We start from the raw sequence: 15999 nt of genomic DNA, 5'->3' as shown, positions 1-15999 counted from the left end.
CTCTTGATGAGCCTCTATTTCCTCATCTAAAACAAATTTTCTAGAACATGACTCTTTAAGGTCTTTTTCAATATAATGCATAATAAGCTTGAAAGAAATTCTGTTTTCTGGGTTCATGACATACTAAGAAGAACAAAAGTAAACAAACAAACAAACAACAACAACAACAACAAAAAAACATGTTTGAGAAGAACATCACAGCAACTGAAATACATGAAATTGATCCTACTTCAAAAATGAATGTCCATAATAATGAGTCAAGTTTAAATTATCTTCGGTGTCTCTGTTCACCAAGCCAGGGAATTATATATTTCAGAAAGGGGTCTATGGAAAATAACTTAATATTTTGATTTTCAGTTTTGGCATATGATCATCACTTAGAAACTTTACTTACCCTAAAGTTACATGATGCTGTTAACTATGTGAGGTGTTGCTATACTTAGACTGTGATGAAATCATCTTATTTCTTCACTATTTTGATAACAAACTATTTATTGTCTTCCCCTCAAAAGATTAAATGTTGATGATGTTGATGATTTGGAACCAGATCTTCCTTATCTTAATATGAATACAATCTAAAATACGTTTCACCCATAAGATAACTGCAACGCAAAATTTTCAAATACAGAATAATGATTATTAAAATGATTTTTTAAAATCCCCATAACACAGTTCATTGAGAAGTTAATTAAGTCAACAATTCTTTCTTCTAGCACACCTGAGTCTTTCAAGCATAAAATATGAACAGTTAAGATTTTAGTTACATCTAGGCTATATGGTACCAAAAAATCGCCAAATTTTCAGATCAGGAAATTTTATCTAAATAAAAACAGTTAAATTTAACAAAGCACTGCCTATTTCTTTTCTGAATCTCAAATTTGGAATTAGAATTTCAGCCAGTAGGATTCAATCACTTGAGAAACACGACTAATTAAACAAATGGAAATGATGATACTCGTTCTGTAATTGGGTCATTTTCAGCTATTGATTTCATTTTTCTCTGTCTCAAATTTTCATCTGCAAAATTAGCATAAAAATACAACTCTCTGTGGCACTTTAAATAATTTGCTGTTAAGTATATACCATGGTACCTTACTGGAAAAAGATTAAATATATAAAATGAACAAATGGTTTGAAATTCAACTCAACAGATGTTTGATAAAGGTCCACAAAGGTGAAAGAACTGTTCAGGCATTCTCACAAAAATAAAGTTGAATTAAAATAATCATGCCTTCAAAGAGCTTTCTACCAAATTTGGAATATGAAATCAGATTATCCATAATGGTATCATAGCATAGAGAAAGAGAAATGTTACAAAATAAAAGAAAACACTGATACGGGAATTCAGAGAAAAGAGGAAGACTCTCTCCTCATCTTGCCAGATTATTCTTCCTGTATCAGTTTGTGTTACATGGCAATTGTGTTTATATGTATATCTCCTCAATAATCTCCTGGTGATGGTAAGAATGAATATAAATAAAATCACTGTAATTATTATTTTAATTTGCTCATTGGTTTAGATGAAACATGGAAAGTGGGCAAACGTGTTAAGTAAATAAAAGACTCAATGAACACATCCAAGGGGTAGAATCAAATGAGTTATTTTTGTATATAGTGCATTATTAAAGTTGTTTGTGGTATGGAACTTATGCAGTCAAGACTATTCTTTTTTCTTGCACATTTTTAAAATTCCAGAAGTGACCATCTTTCAGATGTTTCTAATGGAAATGTATTCACACTGTAGTTTGAAAAAATAGAGGAGATATTTTATTGACATAGTTACTGTCTTGTTTGGGTGCATTTCAGTCTCTTTCGGAGTTCTTATGAATGAAAACATAAATTTAGAATCCAGAGACCTGAATTTGAATAACCACTAACAGTTACAAGCTAATTGACCTTGGGAGAGTCACTTGATTCTCTCCTAGCTTTGATTACTTACCAGGAAAATAGGGATAATAATTTGTTGTTTGAAATTAGTGAGAGGATTAATTAGAATCACTCCTAGCACTGTGCTCGATTTAGCTCCTTTCATTTTATTTTAAATAAAGAAATGATGATAACCCTAATGCAGTTTTGCAAGAAATTCTCATCGGTAACATAATGTTAGTGTGCACAAAACACAATTGATGGGTATAAATATCTATGTAAACATACATATACATATATAAGAACTATGACATTGGCTGACTTTTAATGTTTTTGGTATAAATGGGTAGTATTCTTACCTGTTGGTGGGATTATCCCAGGAGACATGAGGCCAGGGACAGAATGTGGCATGATATGAGAGTTCTCTGGGGAGGTGACACTTTGAGTCCTCTTAGGAGGCCTTCCAGGTCTAGAACTGAAACAAACAAACAAAAAATTTTTACAATTAAGCTGTTGTCTTACACATCATTTCAAAGTTGTTTCAAGTGGTAACATGGACTGTAAATAAATTTGTTTCAAGGACGGTTGCTTTTGCAGTTAGATGTAATAGACTTCCATCACTAATTAGATTACATGCTGAATTCATTTTCCTCATTGAAGATCAGCCACTCTTGATGCATAATTCATAGCCTGCACCTCGTTACCTGCTTCTTCATATTAATATCTATACACAGTTTGAATTGCCTCGTTTGCATATGCTAAAGTTCTGCATGCAGCCTTCAGCACGAAAATTATGCACTAACTTGTAATAATTATTACAGTCAGCCTGCTATTGATTTATGAGACTTTTAAAAACCAAATATGTGTAGTACTTGTAATGAATGATATTTTAAGGTTCTTCGGGAAATTAAAAGGCAATGGCTGCCTAAGGAAATGTTCTGCTTGTTTGATTTAATACTACAGTTAGCTGGGAGGTGGAATGAAAGAGTGATTCAGACCTATAGCACATTTTTCGATGATATGTTTTATTACTTCGCACTGCTAGCCTGATATCTAGATGATAAATGACAATACATATCTAATGTGTGAAAAGGTCTTGCAATTTCTTTATTTTTTGTCATTTAAAAGATAAGTCAAGTTATCATTTAACCCTATTCTATTTAAATGAACAGCCCCACTAGGTTGCTTTACTTTAATCCACTAAAATAAACTGGAAGGGCTTAGGATTATTTGGAGGACGTCGTTGAGAAACTGCCAGTATAGCATTTTATATCTGCCTTTAGGATAAATAAAAATACATTGTGTTTGTGTTTTAGCGGTACTTGTCCTTTACATGCCTATTTCATGAGATTAACTTTTAAAATTTTAAAAGCACAAGGTGAAAAGGTGGTAAGCGTTTACTATTTTTGCATGAGAATAACATGAAGAATATAATTTTAGCAATTCTTGAAACAAACACACTTAGCATTATGTTTCTCCTTTCTGCCCCTGTATCATGAATCCGCTTTTGTGAAATGTTTTTCCATCGTCTGGGCAATATGTGCCTAGACATCTCAGAACCACCAGAAAGAGCCTTCATAAGTTCACATTTCCATGTGAGCCTCAACTGAGATCCTTTGCCTCATCAGAAGATTCAAAGATCTTGCCTTTATTATTTAGTGTAAGTAATATATGTGATCATTTAACAATTATTAAGCACTTGCTGTTTTCAAAGCAGTACACTGTGGAGATTAATTTGGAAGAATGGGTTCTTTAGTCTTCAGGAGTTTATGCTCTTGCCTAAGAGGGACAATCTGGTGCATAAATAACTATGGCACATGCCAGAATGTGCTAAGTGTCATAAGAAAGTTACAATCTGAATACTGATTGGAGGTTAGGCTACATGATGATACTTCCATGTTGAGGGAAGGGAGATGAGATTTCATGGCAGTAGAAGCATTAGAAGAGTATTCTGCAGGATGAGTTAAGTAGGCATGGAGAGGAAAATAATGGAAGAAAAGTGCACTCCAGTGAGAATATGAGAGATGAATGGAAACATGCCAAAGTATGAATGTACAGGATTATCTCCATTGAGCCAAAATAGGTCAAGAAAGATGAGGAGCGAAGAGGGATAATGCTAGATTTACTGCCTGGGGCCAGATCCTGAAGGGCTTTGAACCAAAAGCAAGGAGACTGTGAGTTTGTTTTGCTATTCCATAAGGACATTCTCCCTCATATTATAGTATCTGTCTGGCTACTTATTCTTATTTGTCATTATTATTCTTCATCTTCAGCTGTTTCTTTAACTCTTGTTATGTTATGTGCCTAGGGTTAATCAACAGCCCTCTGATAGTCTCCATTCTTCCTGAGTAATCCTGCTATTGATATCCCTGAGATGCTAAGGAATAATGGCTAAATGTATATCTACAGCCTAGGTCTTCCTCCTGGGATTCACATAGATTAATGCCTGTCTACTGGAAATCTCTGTTTAGATGTTCTTTAATAATCTAAGACTCAACTTGTCCAAATCTGAACTCATCTTCCCCATTAAAACCTCTCTCTCTTTCCCTGGTTCAGCAAAATGGCACCTAACCAACTAAGCCAAAAATCCAGGACTCAGCTGTTTCTCCCCCACTCCCCCAACTTCCCCCCTGTACACCCAAATATCATCCCAATGAAGATGTCTCTCTGAACCATTCTCCTTTCTCTATCCCTACTTCTATCTTCCAGGTCAATCCCTCATTTCTTATTTGACCTACTATTACAGCCTTCTGAACTCCTCTAAGATCTACCTCCAACTTCGTTCCACTATAAAGCCTAGAGCCCAGAGTCAAGACAACTCTCCATACTGATCTCAGAAGGATTTTTCTAAAATGCAAATTTGATTCATGTTTTCCATTTGCTTAAAAATATCAGTAGTTCTCCATAAGATTCACACTCCTTACCACGGCACCAAAGCCTTCCAATGCTTGGCCCCTGCCTACTTTTCCAATCTCACCATTTTATTCTTACATTCATGGCCCCCCTAAATGAAGTGTGTCACAAGTTGCTTTGGTCTCCCATTACACCACCTTTATAGATGCTGCCTCCTTTGCCACCAAGGCCTTTTCTACACCAACTCACCCTCATCCCCATTCACCTGGCTAAACTTGGCTAAACTTTAACTATCCTTCTTACTAACCACTTCTAGTTAGTATGCTTTCTATGCACCATGATAACCCATGGTGAACAATTCTATTATAGCTCTCTCTGCACTGATCATAGTAATCTGTGCATTTGTTTTACTCTCCAGCATACATGGCAGAAAGTGTATAAAATATATCTTTGTGTCCTAAAAACTTAACTCAGTGCCCGGATTACTATATATATTTATTTTCTTTCTTTTTTTCTTCTTTTCACTTTATGTATTTAAATAAGTTTTAATCCAACTTAGGAAGCCCTTTCCCCAAAATTCGTCAAGTATTCTACGTCATCCATTCCAGTGGTCTTGAAGTTTCCAGGAAATGAAAAGTAAGGTATGACAAAAGCTTGGAATTTTGAGTGTCAGGATAATCCTAAATTACATCAGAGGTAGGGATCCAAAGGGGTATGTGCACCCCGATGTTTATAGCAGGAATGTCCACAATAGCCAAACTATGGAAAAAGCCAAGATGTCCATCAACAGATGAATGGATAAAGAAGATGTAATGTATATATACAATGGAATATTATGCAGCCATCAAAAGGAATGAAATCTTGCCATTTGCAACAATGTGGATGGAACTGGAGGGTATTATGCTGAGCGAAATAAGTCAATCAGAGAAAGACATGTATCATATGATCTCACTGATATGAGGAATTCTTAATCTCAGGAAACAAACTGAGGGTTGCTGGAGTGGTGGGGGGTGGGAGGGATGGGGTGGCTGGATGACAGACATTGGGGAGGGTATGTGCTATGGTGAGCGCTGTGAATTGTGTAAGACTGTTGAATCACAGACCTGTACTTCTGAAACAAATAATACATTATATGTTAAAAAAAAAAAGTTAGCAGGAAGGGAAAAATGAAGGGGGGGACCTCAGGGGGAGACGAACCATGAGAGACTATGGCTCTGAGAAACAAACTGAGGGTTCTAGAGGGGAGGGGGGTGGGAGGATGGGTTAGCCTGGTGATGGGTATTAAAGAGGGCACATACTAAATGGAGCACTGGGTGTTATAAAAGAATTTCGGGGTGAAAGTAGCTTGCTCCATGAATCTACAAGAGTTCATTTGCCTTCTCCCCAGGAAAATTCCAATTGTGTGCTTATATTCTGCATATCATGGAAACTACATCAAAGTAATGTATGGTGATTAACATAACATAATAAAATTTAAAAAAATTTTTAAAAATTACATCAGAGGTCCAGAGAAAGAACACAGAGATACTGAGAGATCTCAAGCAAGATGCCATGGAGAAAGTGGGAAAGGAAAAGGAAACTAACATTTGAAAGTTTTAGCCCTTTAATTTGTTTTGCTTTTAAAGAAAATGCAACTGTTTAAGAGTACTTTATTATTTAGGCCACAGGAGCTATCCTCACTGCCCTCACTCTGGAAGTGGAAGTCAGGCTACTAAGTAGGAACACGTTAGTTCACGCTGTGATTAGAATAGACCCAGTGGGCTCCTTTCACCCCAGATATCTCCTGCCCAATCTATCACACTGCCTCCAATTCCGCCAATAGAGATTTACTGCTTTCAGTCTTGAAGCCTTAAGATCTTTTAAAGCCTTCCATTAAAATGCAAATACCCCTGGTGGTAGTAACGGCCTAAAGCCATCAACTAACACCCTACTGAGGATTACTTTACAATTAGAAGAGAGTACAGTTTTGAGATATCTACTCAAAGAATGGAAGGGACTGGAAGAAAAGATTTGGAAGGATAGTCAAGTCACTCACACTTGAATAAGAATTTTCCAGAATAAGAGTAAGACCACTAGAACCTCTCCTTGGAGTTATACATAACTTCCTGGCAGAGGGGAAGTTAGAAGGTTTATTTATTAACAAGACTTTCCTCTATCCTCCATGACCTATAGTTCGGTTAGTTCCTCTTATTGAAGGGTTTGGTGTTTTACCTTTACTGCAGTCTTAGTCACTAACTAACAGAGGGTTTGTCTCTAGGGAAGAGAACCAAATTGTAAAATACTTGAATATTTAAATTACTTTCCACAGAGCTTTAGGGAAATTCCAAGAGAACCATTGTGGTACTGTGGCCTTCTGGCCACACACGTATTGTCTTGATAACTCAATCTTCAAATGCTGGCTCTACCAATTTACTAGAAAGTGTGGCCTTAATCAAGCCACAGGTTAGCTGTAACTTCTCTGAAAACATCCGATTAAATTAGGACTTTTTTTTTTTTAAGTGGACCTGTTTACTTTGTAAGAAAGAAGTTATTCTTGGAAAGAAAAAATAAAAACTTAACCGAAAAGAAGAAATGAAACAATCAGCAAAAGCATTTCCTGTTGGAAGGATCAATGGCCTCAGTAGTAGCCGCCTTAAAGCCATCTTACCTGTAACAGTAACCCAGCTCTACCCAAGAGGATTAGAGCAGCTGAACTTTCCTAATTCTAATAAAGCAGAAGACCTCACTTAAATAAATTATTACCTTTAACAGCTTGAATGAAATCAAACTTATGACTTTGGTAATTGTTTTTGCCAGCTTTACACATCAGCCATAGTGCATCCTTTAGTATTTTCAACCATCTGCATTAAAAGAGGAGAGCAATGGCTTAGAGGTGTCTAACTCCACACTTAATATCTCACTTACTTAGGGATCCACCCAGGCACGCTCTTTCCTGCAGTTCTGAATAAAAAAGCTTTCTTTTCCAGACAGATCCCTGGGCAGATGTCTCTCCTTAGTTCACACCATTAAATCAGTCTCATGCTAATTTCTGTCTCTCTCCCACAACTGTATAATGTTTACCAACTCTTCCTAGTCCTTTATTGTACTTATTCAGGGTGAAGTAAAAATCCAACTTAACAAAAGAACACTAAAGTGATATGAATTAATAAGAAGCTAAATGCATCCAAAGAGTGGAGGCATTTAAAATGTTAGAGGGAGGGTACATCACAGAGTTTTCAATCCCCAACCTTCTCCATAGACATCATCTTCTGCTAATCTTTTCTGTAGTTTTTCAGAAATTAAGTTCAATTTTCTTCCTGAGAGTTGGAACAGAGAAACATGTAAAATCCAGAAAGAGACTGTGATGGTTATGAGTTAGGAAATGCAAAAGTAGCTACTAGCAGAAATTTTGGTTCTAAATCCTACCCGCTTAAAGAAGGGTTCCATTCAAACGTTCAATTCATTCATCCGTCTATCTGAGAGAAAGGCGCTACTATAGGACAAGCAATGGGCTAGACATTAGCGTTGCAAGAATAAAGACACACTCACTTCTTTGAAGAGAAAGACAAAATGAAATAGCCTGTAGTGCAGAACTAAAATACATGGCAGCAAGTGAGCATTGATTTTAGTCTTTAGTTGGGAATACAAACAAGAATTTTGGGGTGAAAGTAGCTTGCTCCATGAATCTACAAGAGTTAATTTGCCTTCTCCCCAGGAAAATTCCAATTGTGTGCTTATATTCTGCATATTTTTTTCTAGTAAACTACTTCTACAAAGCCAAGCCAAAATGTATGAGAACTATGACTAAATATACAGTCAAATATATAAGACACACACACACACACACACACATTCAGATTTCTAATTGGAAAGGTACAATTTCCCTAAGGATTTACATATCCACTTGAACATTCTGAAGTCATGAAGAATGAAGTTTATAAAGAGATTATGAGAAAATGCTTATGTTCTAAATTAAATGAAAAAAGCAAGATAAAACCTTCAGATATGCACATAATGGAGCACAAGAGAGACAGGGAAATTAAGTAAAAAAGCAATGAACATATATAGAAAAAAGACTGGAAGGAAACATACTAACATATTAGAAGGGATAATCACTGGTTGAAGTAATACATATTTTTTCTATATCTGAAGATTTTAGATTATCTGTCAAAGCATATCTTAATTTAAAATATAAAAACAAACTTTTTCACATTATTTGTTTAACACTTTAATGACTGGCCATATTTTTTAGATAATTCATTGTGGACAAACCATGATCCTGGCTAAACTTGATCAGTGCCTGAGATTTACCTCTCCACATAGCAAACTAGATATAATTTATCCTCTTAATCTTTATTGTATAGTTCAGTTCTAAAGATCAAATAAAAAGCAGATAATTATATGTAAAAATATTACCCTTGTGAGAACTATAAAATTAATTTAAATAATCATTGATATCTTCCAGATTAAATCAACCTCATAAAATAGATCCATCAAAATAAAAAATGCAAAGAACCTCTGAAGATTAATATATGTATATATTTCACTAAAAGAAGCAGCTGATTTATAATCCTCAGTTTATAAATGGGTACTTTTCCCTTAGAAAGATCTTGTTAACTTGCTAGTTGAATTTTTTCAACTTTCTGAAAGACAACAATATACATAATCCCGAAAGCATATTGTTACCATATTTTCCCTTTGCATAGAGCTTTTTTTTTCTATAGCCAGCAAAACTTTGAAGGATACATTACTTTTTTTGCAATGATGGCGAATGTGAGCACTTTCTCAATCTCATATCTCTCATTTGTTTGGACTTCCATGTGTATTTCTCAGTACAAATAGGTTAGGAACCAACTCACCAAAGAGATGATTTCCCACAGTCACCAAAATACCAAGTTCCACGGGACAGGCATTTAAAATATCACCAGCTGACACTTGGAGAGCACCCTCAGATTACTGCTCATGACCACAAAGCACCCAATAGTCCCTCAACTCTTTATAGGGCAGGTGTTATAAACTGAATTGTGTTCCCCCCACAGCCATACGTTGAGACCCTAGCCCTAATGTGATGGTATTTGGAGATGGGGCCTTTGAGAGGTAATTAAGCTTAGATGAGGACATATCAGTGAGGACCTCATGATGAGATTAGGGACCCTATAATTAGAGACACCAGAAAGCTTGTTTGCTCTCTCTCAGCTATGTGAGGACACAGTGGGGAGGCCATCTATAACCAATGAAGAGAGCCATCACCATCAGGTACCATGCTGGTACCCTGATCTCAGACTTCCACCTCCAGAACTATAAGAAAATAATTTTCTGTTGTTCAAGTGACCCAGTTTATGGCATTTTGTTATGGCAAACTGAGCAAGACTAAGAAGAAAATTCTGTATATAACTGAATAAATACATATACAAACACAAAATAAAATTTCCTTTGAAAAATAATTTAAAATAATTTTTAAAAAATGTTCTGTGCTCAAATTAATTTGGGAAATGCCCAGTTAATTCTATTCAAAGTGCATGTGTGTTGTGGAAGCACTTCACAAATTCCCAAAGCTTTTATTTATTTTTTTTTTAAAGATTTTATTTATTTATTCATGAGAGACAGAGAGAGAGACAGAGGCAGAGGGAGAAGCAGGCTCCCCGCGGAGCAAGGAGCCCGATGCGGGACTTGATCCCAGGACCCTGGGATCATGACCTGAGCCGAAGGCAGACGCTTAACTGACTGAGCCACCCAGGCATCCCCAAAGCTTTTAATACTTTTATTTTGTGGGACAGTTTCTCAGAGTTTTCACTATGCTGATATGTATTATTAATCTCTAAGAATGTGGTAAAATAGGTATTCATGAAACTTGGTTTATCATGAAACCAGTTATTTCCAGTGAGTTTGTTTAGAGACTTATGACCCAGTGGAATATGTTCTTCCTAACAGTATGCTTATATTTAAATTATGGAAATCCCTCGTGCCTCAACATTACCAAGCCATGCTGTGTCACAGGCCACATGACAATTGTCACATGTGAATTATTCTCTAAGGACAAGAAAAGCAGGTATTCACATATTCTATGAGTTGTAAGACTTGATAATTACTCAAACACAAGGTTAAAATGAATAAACTGAAATCTTCACTAACAAAAAATAAATAGGAGTTGGAATTAGCTACTCTGGTGAAGAAGAACTATTGCTGCCTCTGACTTCAAAACTCACGCTATCTAGGCCTGAAATAGTATCAGAAATTTATTTAACACAAAACCTGTTGCACAGGTCACTGACAAAATATCTGAATCTCCAGCTTAGTTAGAGCTACTAAATACTGAATAAGAAATTATGCCCAAAAGAGTTATAACATATCAGAATGTAACTAAGCTACTCATAAACATCTAAGTTAACAAATAATGACAGCCAAAATACTAAAGAGAGTCCTTGTTGGACAGGTTACATACTTGGGATAATCCAGTCCTTAACATTTATAAGCCCTTCTCCCCTTTTTTAGAATCTATACATATGGGCTACATTAAAAAATTCTTTAAAATTAATGTAATGTATTTAGTTATATTAATCTCAGAATTAATATAATAATCTTAGTTTCAATTCCTTAATTTAGGGAATATATTTTTTAAGATTAATTTTTGTCAAAGCATATTATATGAATTATTTACTTACATCAATGATAAGTGACACCTTAGAAGTATATCTAATGATTCATCATAAAAATACATTCAGATTGTATTAATATTTTGTGGATTAAAAAGCAGTTTAATGAAACTTAAAGTTTTAATTAAAAAATATAAATGTTTAATATTGTTTATTTTTTTATTTTCATAGCATATACTGTTCATCAGCATATATGATATTTCTCCCAGTGAGGACATTGTTTGCAAATGTTGTTGAGCAACATGCTTGTCTAGAAAGCTAATATTTTTAACCTTTTAATCACCTTATAATTTTCTCTTCTTCTCATAAGCCTTTCAAGCCATAGATGGGTCTACCACAAAACATCTTTCTTTATAATTATCCACAAAGAATGACTATGATCCCTTAAGGGACGAATCCTAAAATAATTAGAAACAATAGTACATGGCTTCCTTAAGATTTTGAGAAGATTTAATACTTTATCGGCTTCTTTTTCACAGTTCCTGTCATACCTCAAAACCATATTCTATGAAATTTAAATTTAATATTAAAAGATATTCCAACTAAAATAGGCACTATCTAAACTAAATTTTTATACAAACTATAGGCTCCATAGTGACAAAGAAAAAGCTTTATTTCTTAAATTTTTTGATTTAAATTTCAAATTCAGTAGATCTTCTTTGCAATTACTGTTGGCTAGATTTTGAACCAATAGCAATGCAATAGCAATGTATTAAGTCTTTTATTTCACTGGCATATACCATGACCTGTTCCTAAATGTGCAGTGGCTCTGGTTGACTATTAATCTGTTTTTATAGATCATCTTGAATTTGACCCCAAAATACACCCATTGCTCCAATCGCAAAATAATATCCAACTCTCCTCTGTAGCAGGTGCCATTTCCAACACTCTGAATACCCTCTTCCCAAATGTTTTCATTTTATTGTGGAATAGTACATAAAATAATGAAATAATCACAGTCGTATTATATTATCTAACTGGTAGGCTGGCACTGGGCTAAGTTCACTATGTGATCCAACTCCTAATATCCGTAACAAAACTTTAAGATAGGTATTATTATTATCCTTATTTTACTGATGAGAAAATTGAAACACAAGAAAGTAAAATGCCATACTCAATATCCCACACATAAAAAGTAGTAGAGTGGGGTTGGGATGGGTATTAGGATAAATAGGCAAAGGATAGAGGTTTTTTAGGGCAAAGAAAATACTATACATGATACAATAATGGTGGATACAGGTCATTATTCATTTGTCCAACCCAATGGAATATACAATACCAAGAATGGACCCTAATGTAAACTACAGACTGAGTGATTATGATGTGTCAATGTAGGTTCATTAATTGTCCCAAATGTACCTCTCCAGTGGGGGATGTTGACAATGGAGGAGGCTGTGCCTGTGTGAAGGCAGAGGGTATATGGAAATCTCTGTACCTTCTGCTCAGTTCTGTTGTAAACCTAAAACTTCTCTAAAAAAAGTTTGTTTTTTTTTTTAAATAAGTCTTAAAAAAAAAAGTTACAGAGCCAGGTTGTGAACCAAGGCAATCTGATCCAGAGGCCAAGCCCTGAGCACCATGCAATCTGCCTCTGTAGCATATTTGTTTGTTCATTTAGTCAACAAACATTAAATGTTAATGTGCATGACCTTATAATGTGTTCTGGAAATACCAATAAGATACTGTCCCTGAGTTCAAGTAGCTCAGTCTATTTTTGGAAATAGACGTATAAAGAATTGCAATAAATCATGTTAAATACTGCAGTAAAAGTTCCAAGGGACTGTTGTAGGAATAACACAGTAGGGGTATTTCTGGAAAGAAGAGATATCAGCAAACAGGAGTTAGTCAACTGAAGAAGAGGAAAAGGGACTGAGTAAGAAAACACACATAGAAGCACAGCCCTCCCTTACACACACACACAAACAAACACTTCTGTAATGAAATCCCAAATTACTCAAATCCATGCTCATCTTCCTTAAAATGCTAAGTATCACACAATCTAGCACATAATCTTTTTCAAATAGTCTCATAGGTCACATCCCATCTCTCCATATCGTCTCCATATTGACCTTGAGAAATATGCTAGACATGTCGGTAGGCACTGATTTTTGGCAAAATGTCTTTAGGATATTATGATTCATTTATCTACTTTAAATGTATCTATGTTGTAAATGTTTCATTTTAGGGGAATTCAAAAACAAGTTGATGTTATATAATCAATTGTGTAGATGAAATCTGACTCTACCCAGTAATTAATCCATCTCCCTTCCAATATTTTACTCTGACAGGGGTTTGTATCCAGAACAAGTAAACTCTTTAATGACTCAACTGAGTTTTAGCTTTTTTCTATAATTTTTATCTCAATCTTGATCACACTTGTTACTGTATTTTTTTAAGTAAGCTGTAGGCCCAACACTGGGTTTGAACTTACAACCCTGAGATTAAGAGTTACATGCTCTACTGACCGAGCCAGCCAGGCACCCCTACTACATGTTTTTAATATACGAGATGAAAATATTATATAAAGAAATAATCACTAACCAACAACAATAAGGATGAAAACAAACTACAGTAAATATGCATCAATCTTGATGTTCTAAAGCAATCAGAATCATAAATTTCTGGTGAAGTAAATCTCTACACACACAAACCATTTGGTATAAGCATCTACACTGAAAAATTACAAAAGTCGATGCAATAGTTATGTTTGTATTACACTACTGTTGCTTAGAGAAGTGTCTTCAAATGAGGATTGAAAACAGAATCTATGAAATCAAAACTAAGAAAATCTTGTCTTCCTGCTTGTGAATGCAGAGGTAAGATGGCTGACCCCACCTAAAATACATGTTTTCACCTTCCACTGACAAGTTGTTTGCTACAGCTGAAGAAAATGTACATAACTAATTTATTTGAGAAACCTGTTAGGAAAAAACACCAAAACAAAACACATTCATCATTCCCCTCCACTGGGGGTATGCATGGGGGAGCTGTCAAGAAATGTAGTCATGAAGCACAAAGATTCAGATACCACCCCCAGAATTCAGAGACCTCCTGACAACTTTTTGATACTCCCAGGAGAATTCTAGGCCTATGAACTAATGAAAGGATTATATTAAGACAGACAAAGGTATGCCGTTTCCAGCCTGCAGAGATTTAATAACATGCTTAATTCATTATCTGACATAGATGTTACATAAGCACCAAACATTGCTATTAATATGATTTACATTAATTGAATTCTATTTAATATTTTATGAAAGTGTTTTCTTTAATGAATGGCCTTTTAATACTAATGCTCAATGTTATAAGAAATTATGATATAAACTGCCTCTACCACAGAGTTGAAGAAGACATCGACAATTGTCCTTTCAAGCTTGAATAGACATTGTTTTATCATGGGAGTTTTTTTCTCCTAAAATACTGTGCAGAGGCTGCTCTTTAAATCCCAATCATTATGTTAATTCTTAAATTTCTGCATTTATTTATCTATACTCACATCATGTTCCAAAAAGCTAAAAAAAGTATTGCCTTATTAGTGTTACTTAAAATGACTAAATAAGGACTTATATTTATTTTTTTTATTTTTTTAAAGATTTTATTTATTTATTTGATAGAGAGAGAGAGAGAGAGAGCACAAGTAGGCAGAGCGGCAGGCAGAGGGAGAGGGAGAAGCAGGCTCTCCGCTGAGCAGGGAGCCCGATGCGGGGCTCGATCCCAGGACCCTGAGACCATGGCCTGAGCCGAAGGCAGCCGCTTAACCGACTGAGCCACCCAGGCGCCCCAAGGACTTACATTTAGAGCTGACATATTTATATGTACCAGGAATTCTTCTGAGCACCTCATACGTATCCTTTCATTTAATTCAATGATTTTGTGAGTTAGAAATATATCCATTTTATAAATATGGGAACTGAGTCAGAGATACGTTAAGACATAGTGCTACTATGAATAAAAGTATAGATCTTCTTATTCATTGGTTCAAATGGAAAAACTGTTTCATGGTTAAGTATTGTGGCCAGCATTATTTTACAGAGAATTCTAGGAAGATAACAGCTATTACATTTATTTTTTTTTATTTTTTATTTTTTTAAAGATTTTATTTATTTATTTGAGAGAAAATGAGAGACAGAGAGCACAAGAGGGAAGAGGGCAGAGGGAGAAGCAGACCCCCCGCTGAGCAGGGAGCCCGATGCGGGACTCGATCCCAGGACTCCAGGATCATGACCTGAGCCGAAGGCAGTCGCTTAACCAACTGAGCCACCCAGGCGCCCTATTACATTTATTTTTTAAAACAAATGATAGAATTCTGTATTTCAGTCAATTTCTTTATCTATTAGAAGGACTTTCTGATATCTAGCGCTCTGCCTCAGATGCATGTTCAGAAAAAAATGATTCTCAAAGTCCATGAATCTATATCTAATGACACATTCCAATGTGTTCCTTTCTTCCAACATTAGTAGAGCCCACAAACATGTGTTGGGTAACCAGTGGGTACATAGACCCATCCTAGATTCTATGACAGAGACAAGGACAACAAAATACAACCTTTTCTCCAAAAAGGAATTTCTTATTGGTAGAATATATAGTTACTTATGATACTAAGGCTCAAGTGATTAAAAAAAAAGAATAAATATTCAAATACAATAAAGAG

General features: G+C 35.2%; 1 protein-coding gene across 2 annotated transcripts in view; it reads right to left on the bottom strand.

The window, feature by feature from the left end:
* DACH1 (dachshund family transcription factor 1) overlaps positions 1–15999 on the bottom strand; it is a 425922-nt gene that overhangs the window by 243672 nt on the left and 166251 nt on the right. For both annotated transcript variants that reach the window (XM_035003251.1, XM_035003250.1), the window contains exon 2: positions 2226–2341. In XM_035003251.1, coding sequence (XP_034859142.1) covers positions 2226–2341 — 116 coding nt within the window. The remainder of the gene's footprint in view (positions 1–2225; positions 2342–15999) is intronic.

This window comes from Mirounga leonina, unplaced genomic scaffold, assembly GCF_011800145.1.
Source record: "Mirounga leonina isolate KUSES-001 unplaced genomic scaffold, KU_Mleo_1.0 Mir_127, whole genome shotgun sequence".
Classification (NCBI taxonomy): domain Eukaryota; kingdom Metazoa; phylum Chordata; class Mammalia; order Carnivora; family Phocidae; genus Mirounga; species Mirounga leonina.
This window is presented reverse-complemented; position numbering and strand designations above follow the sequence as displayed.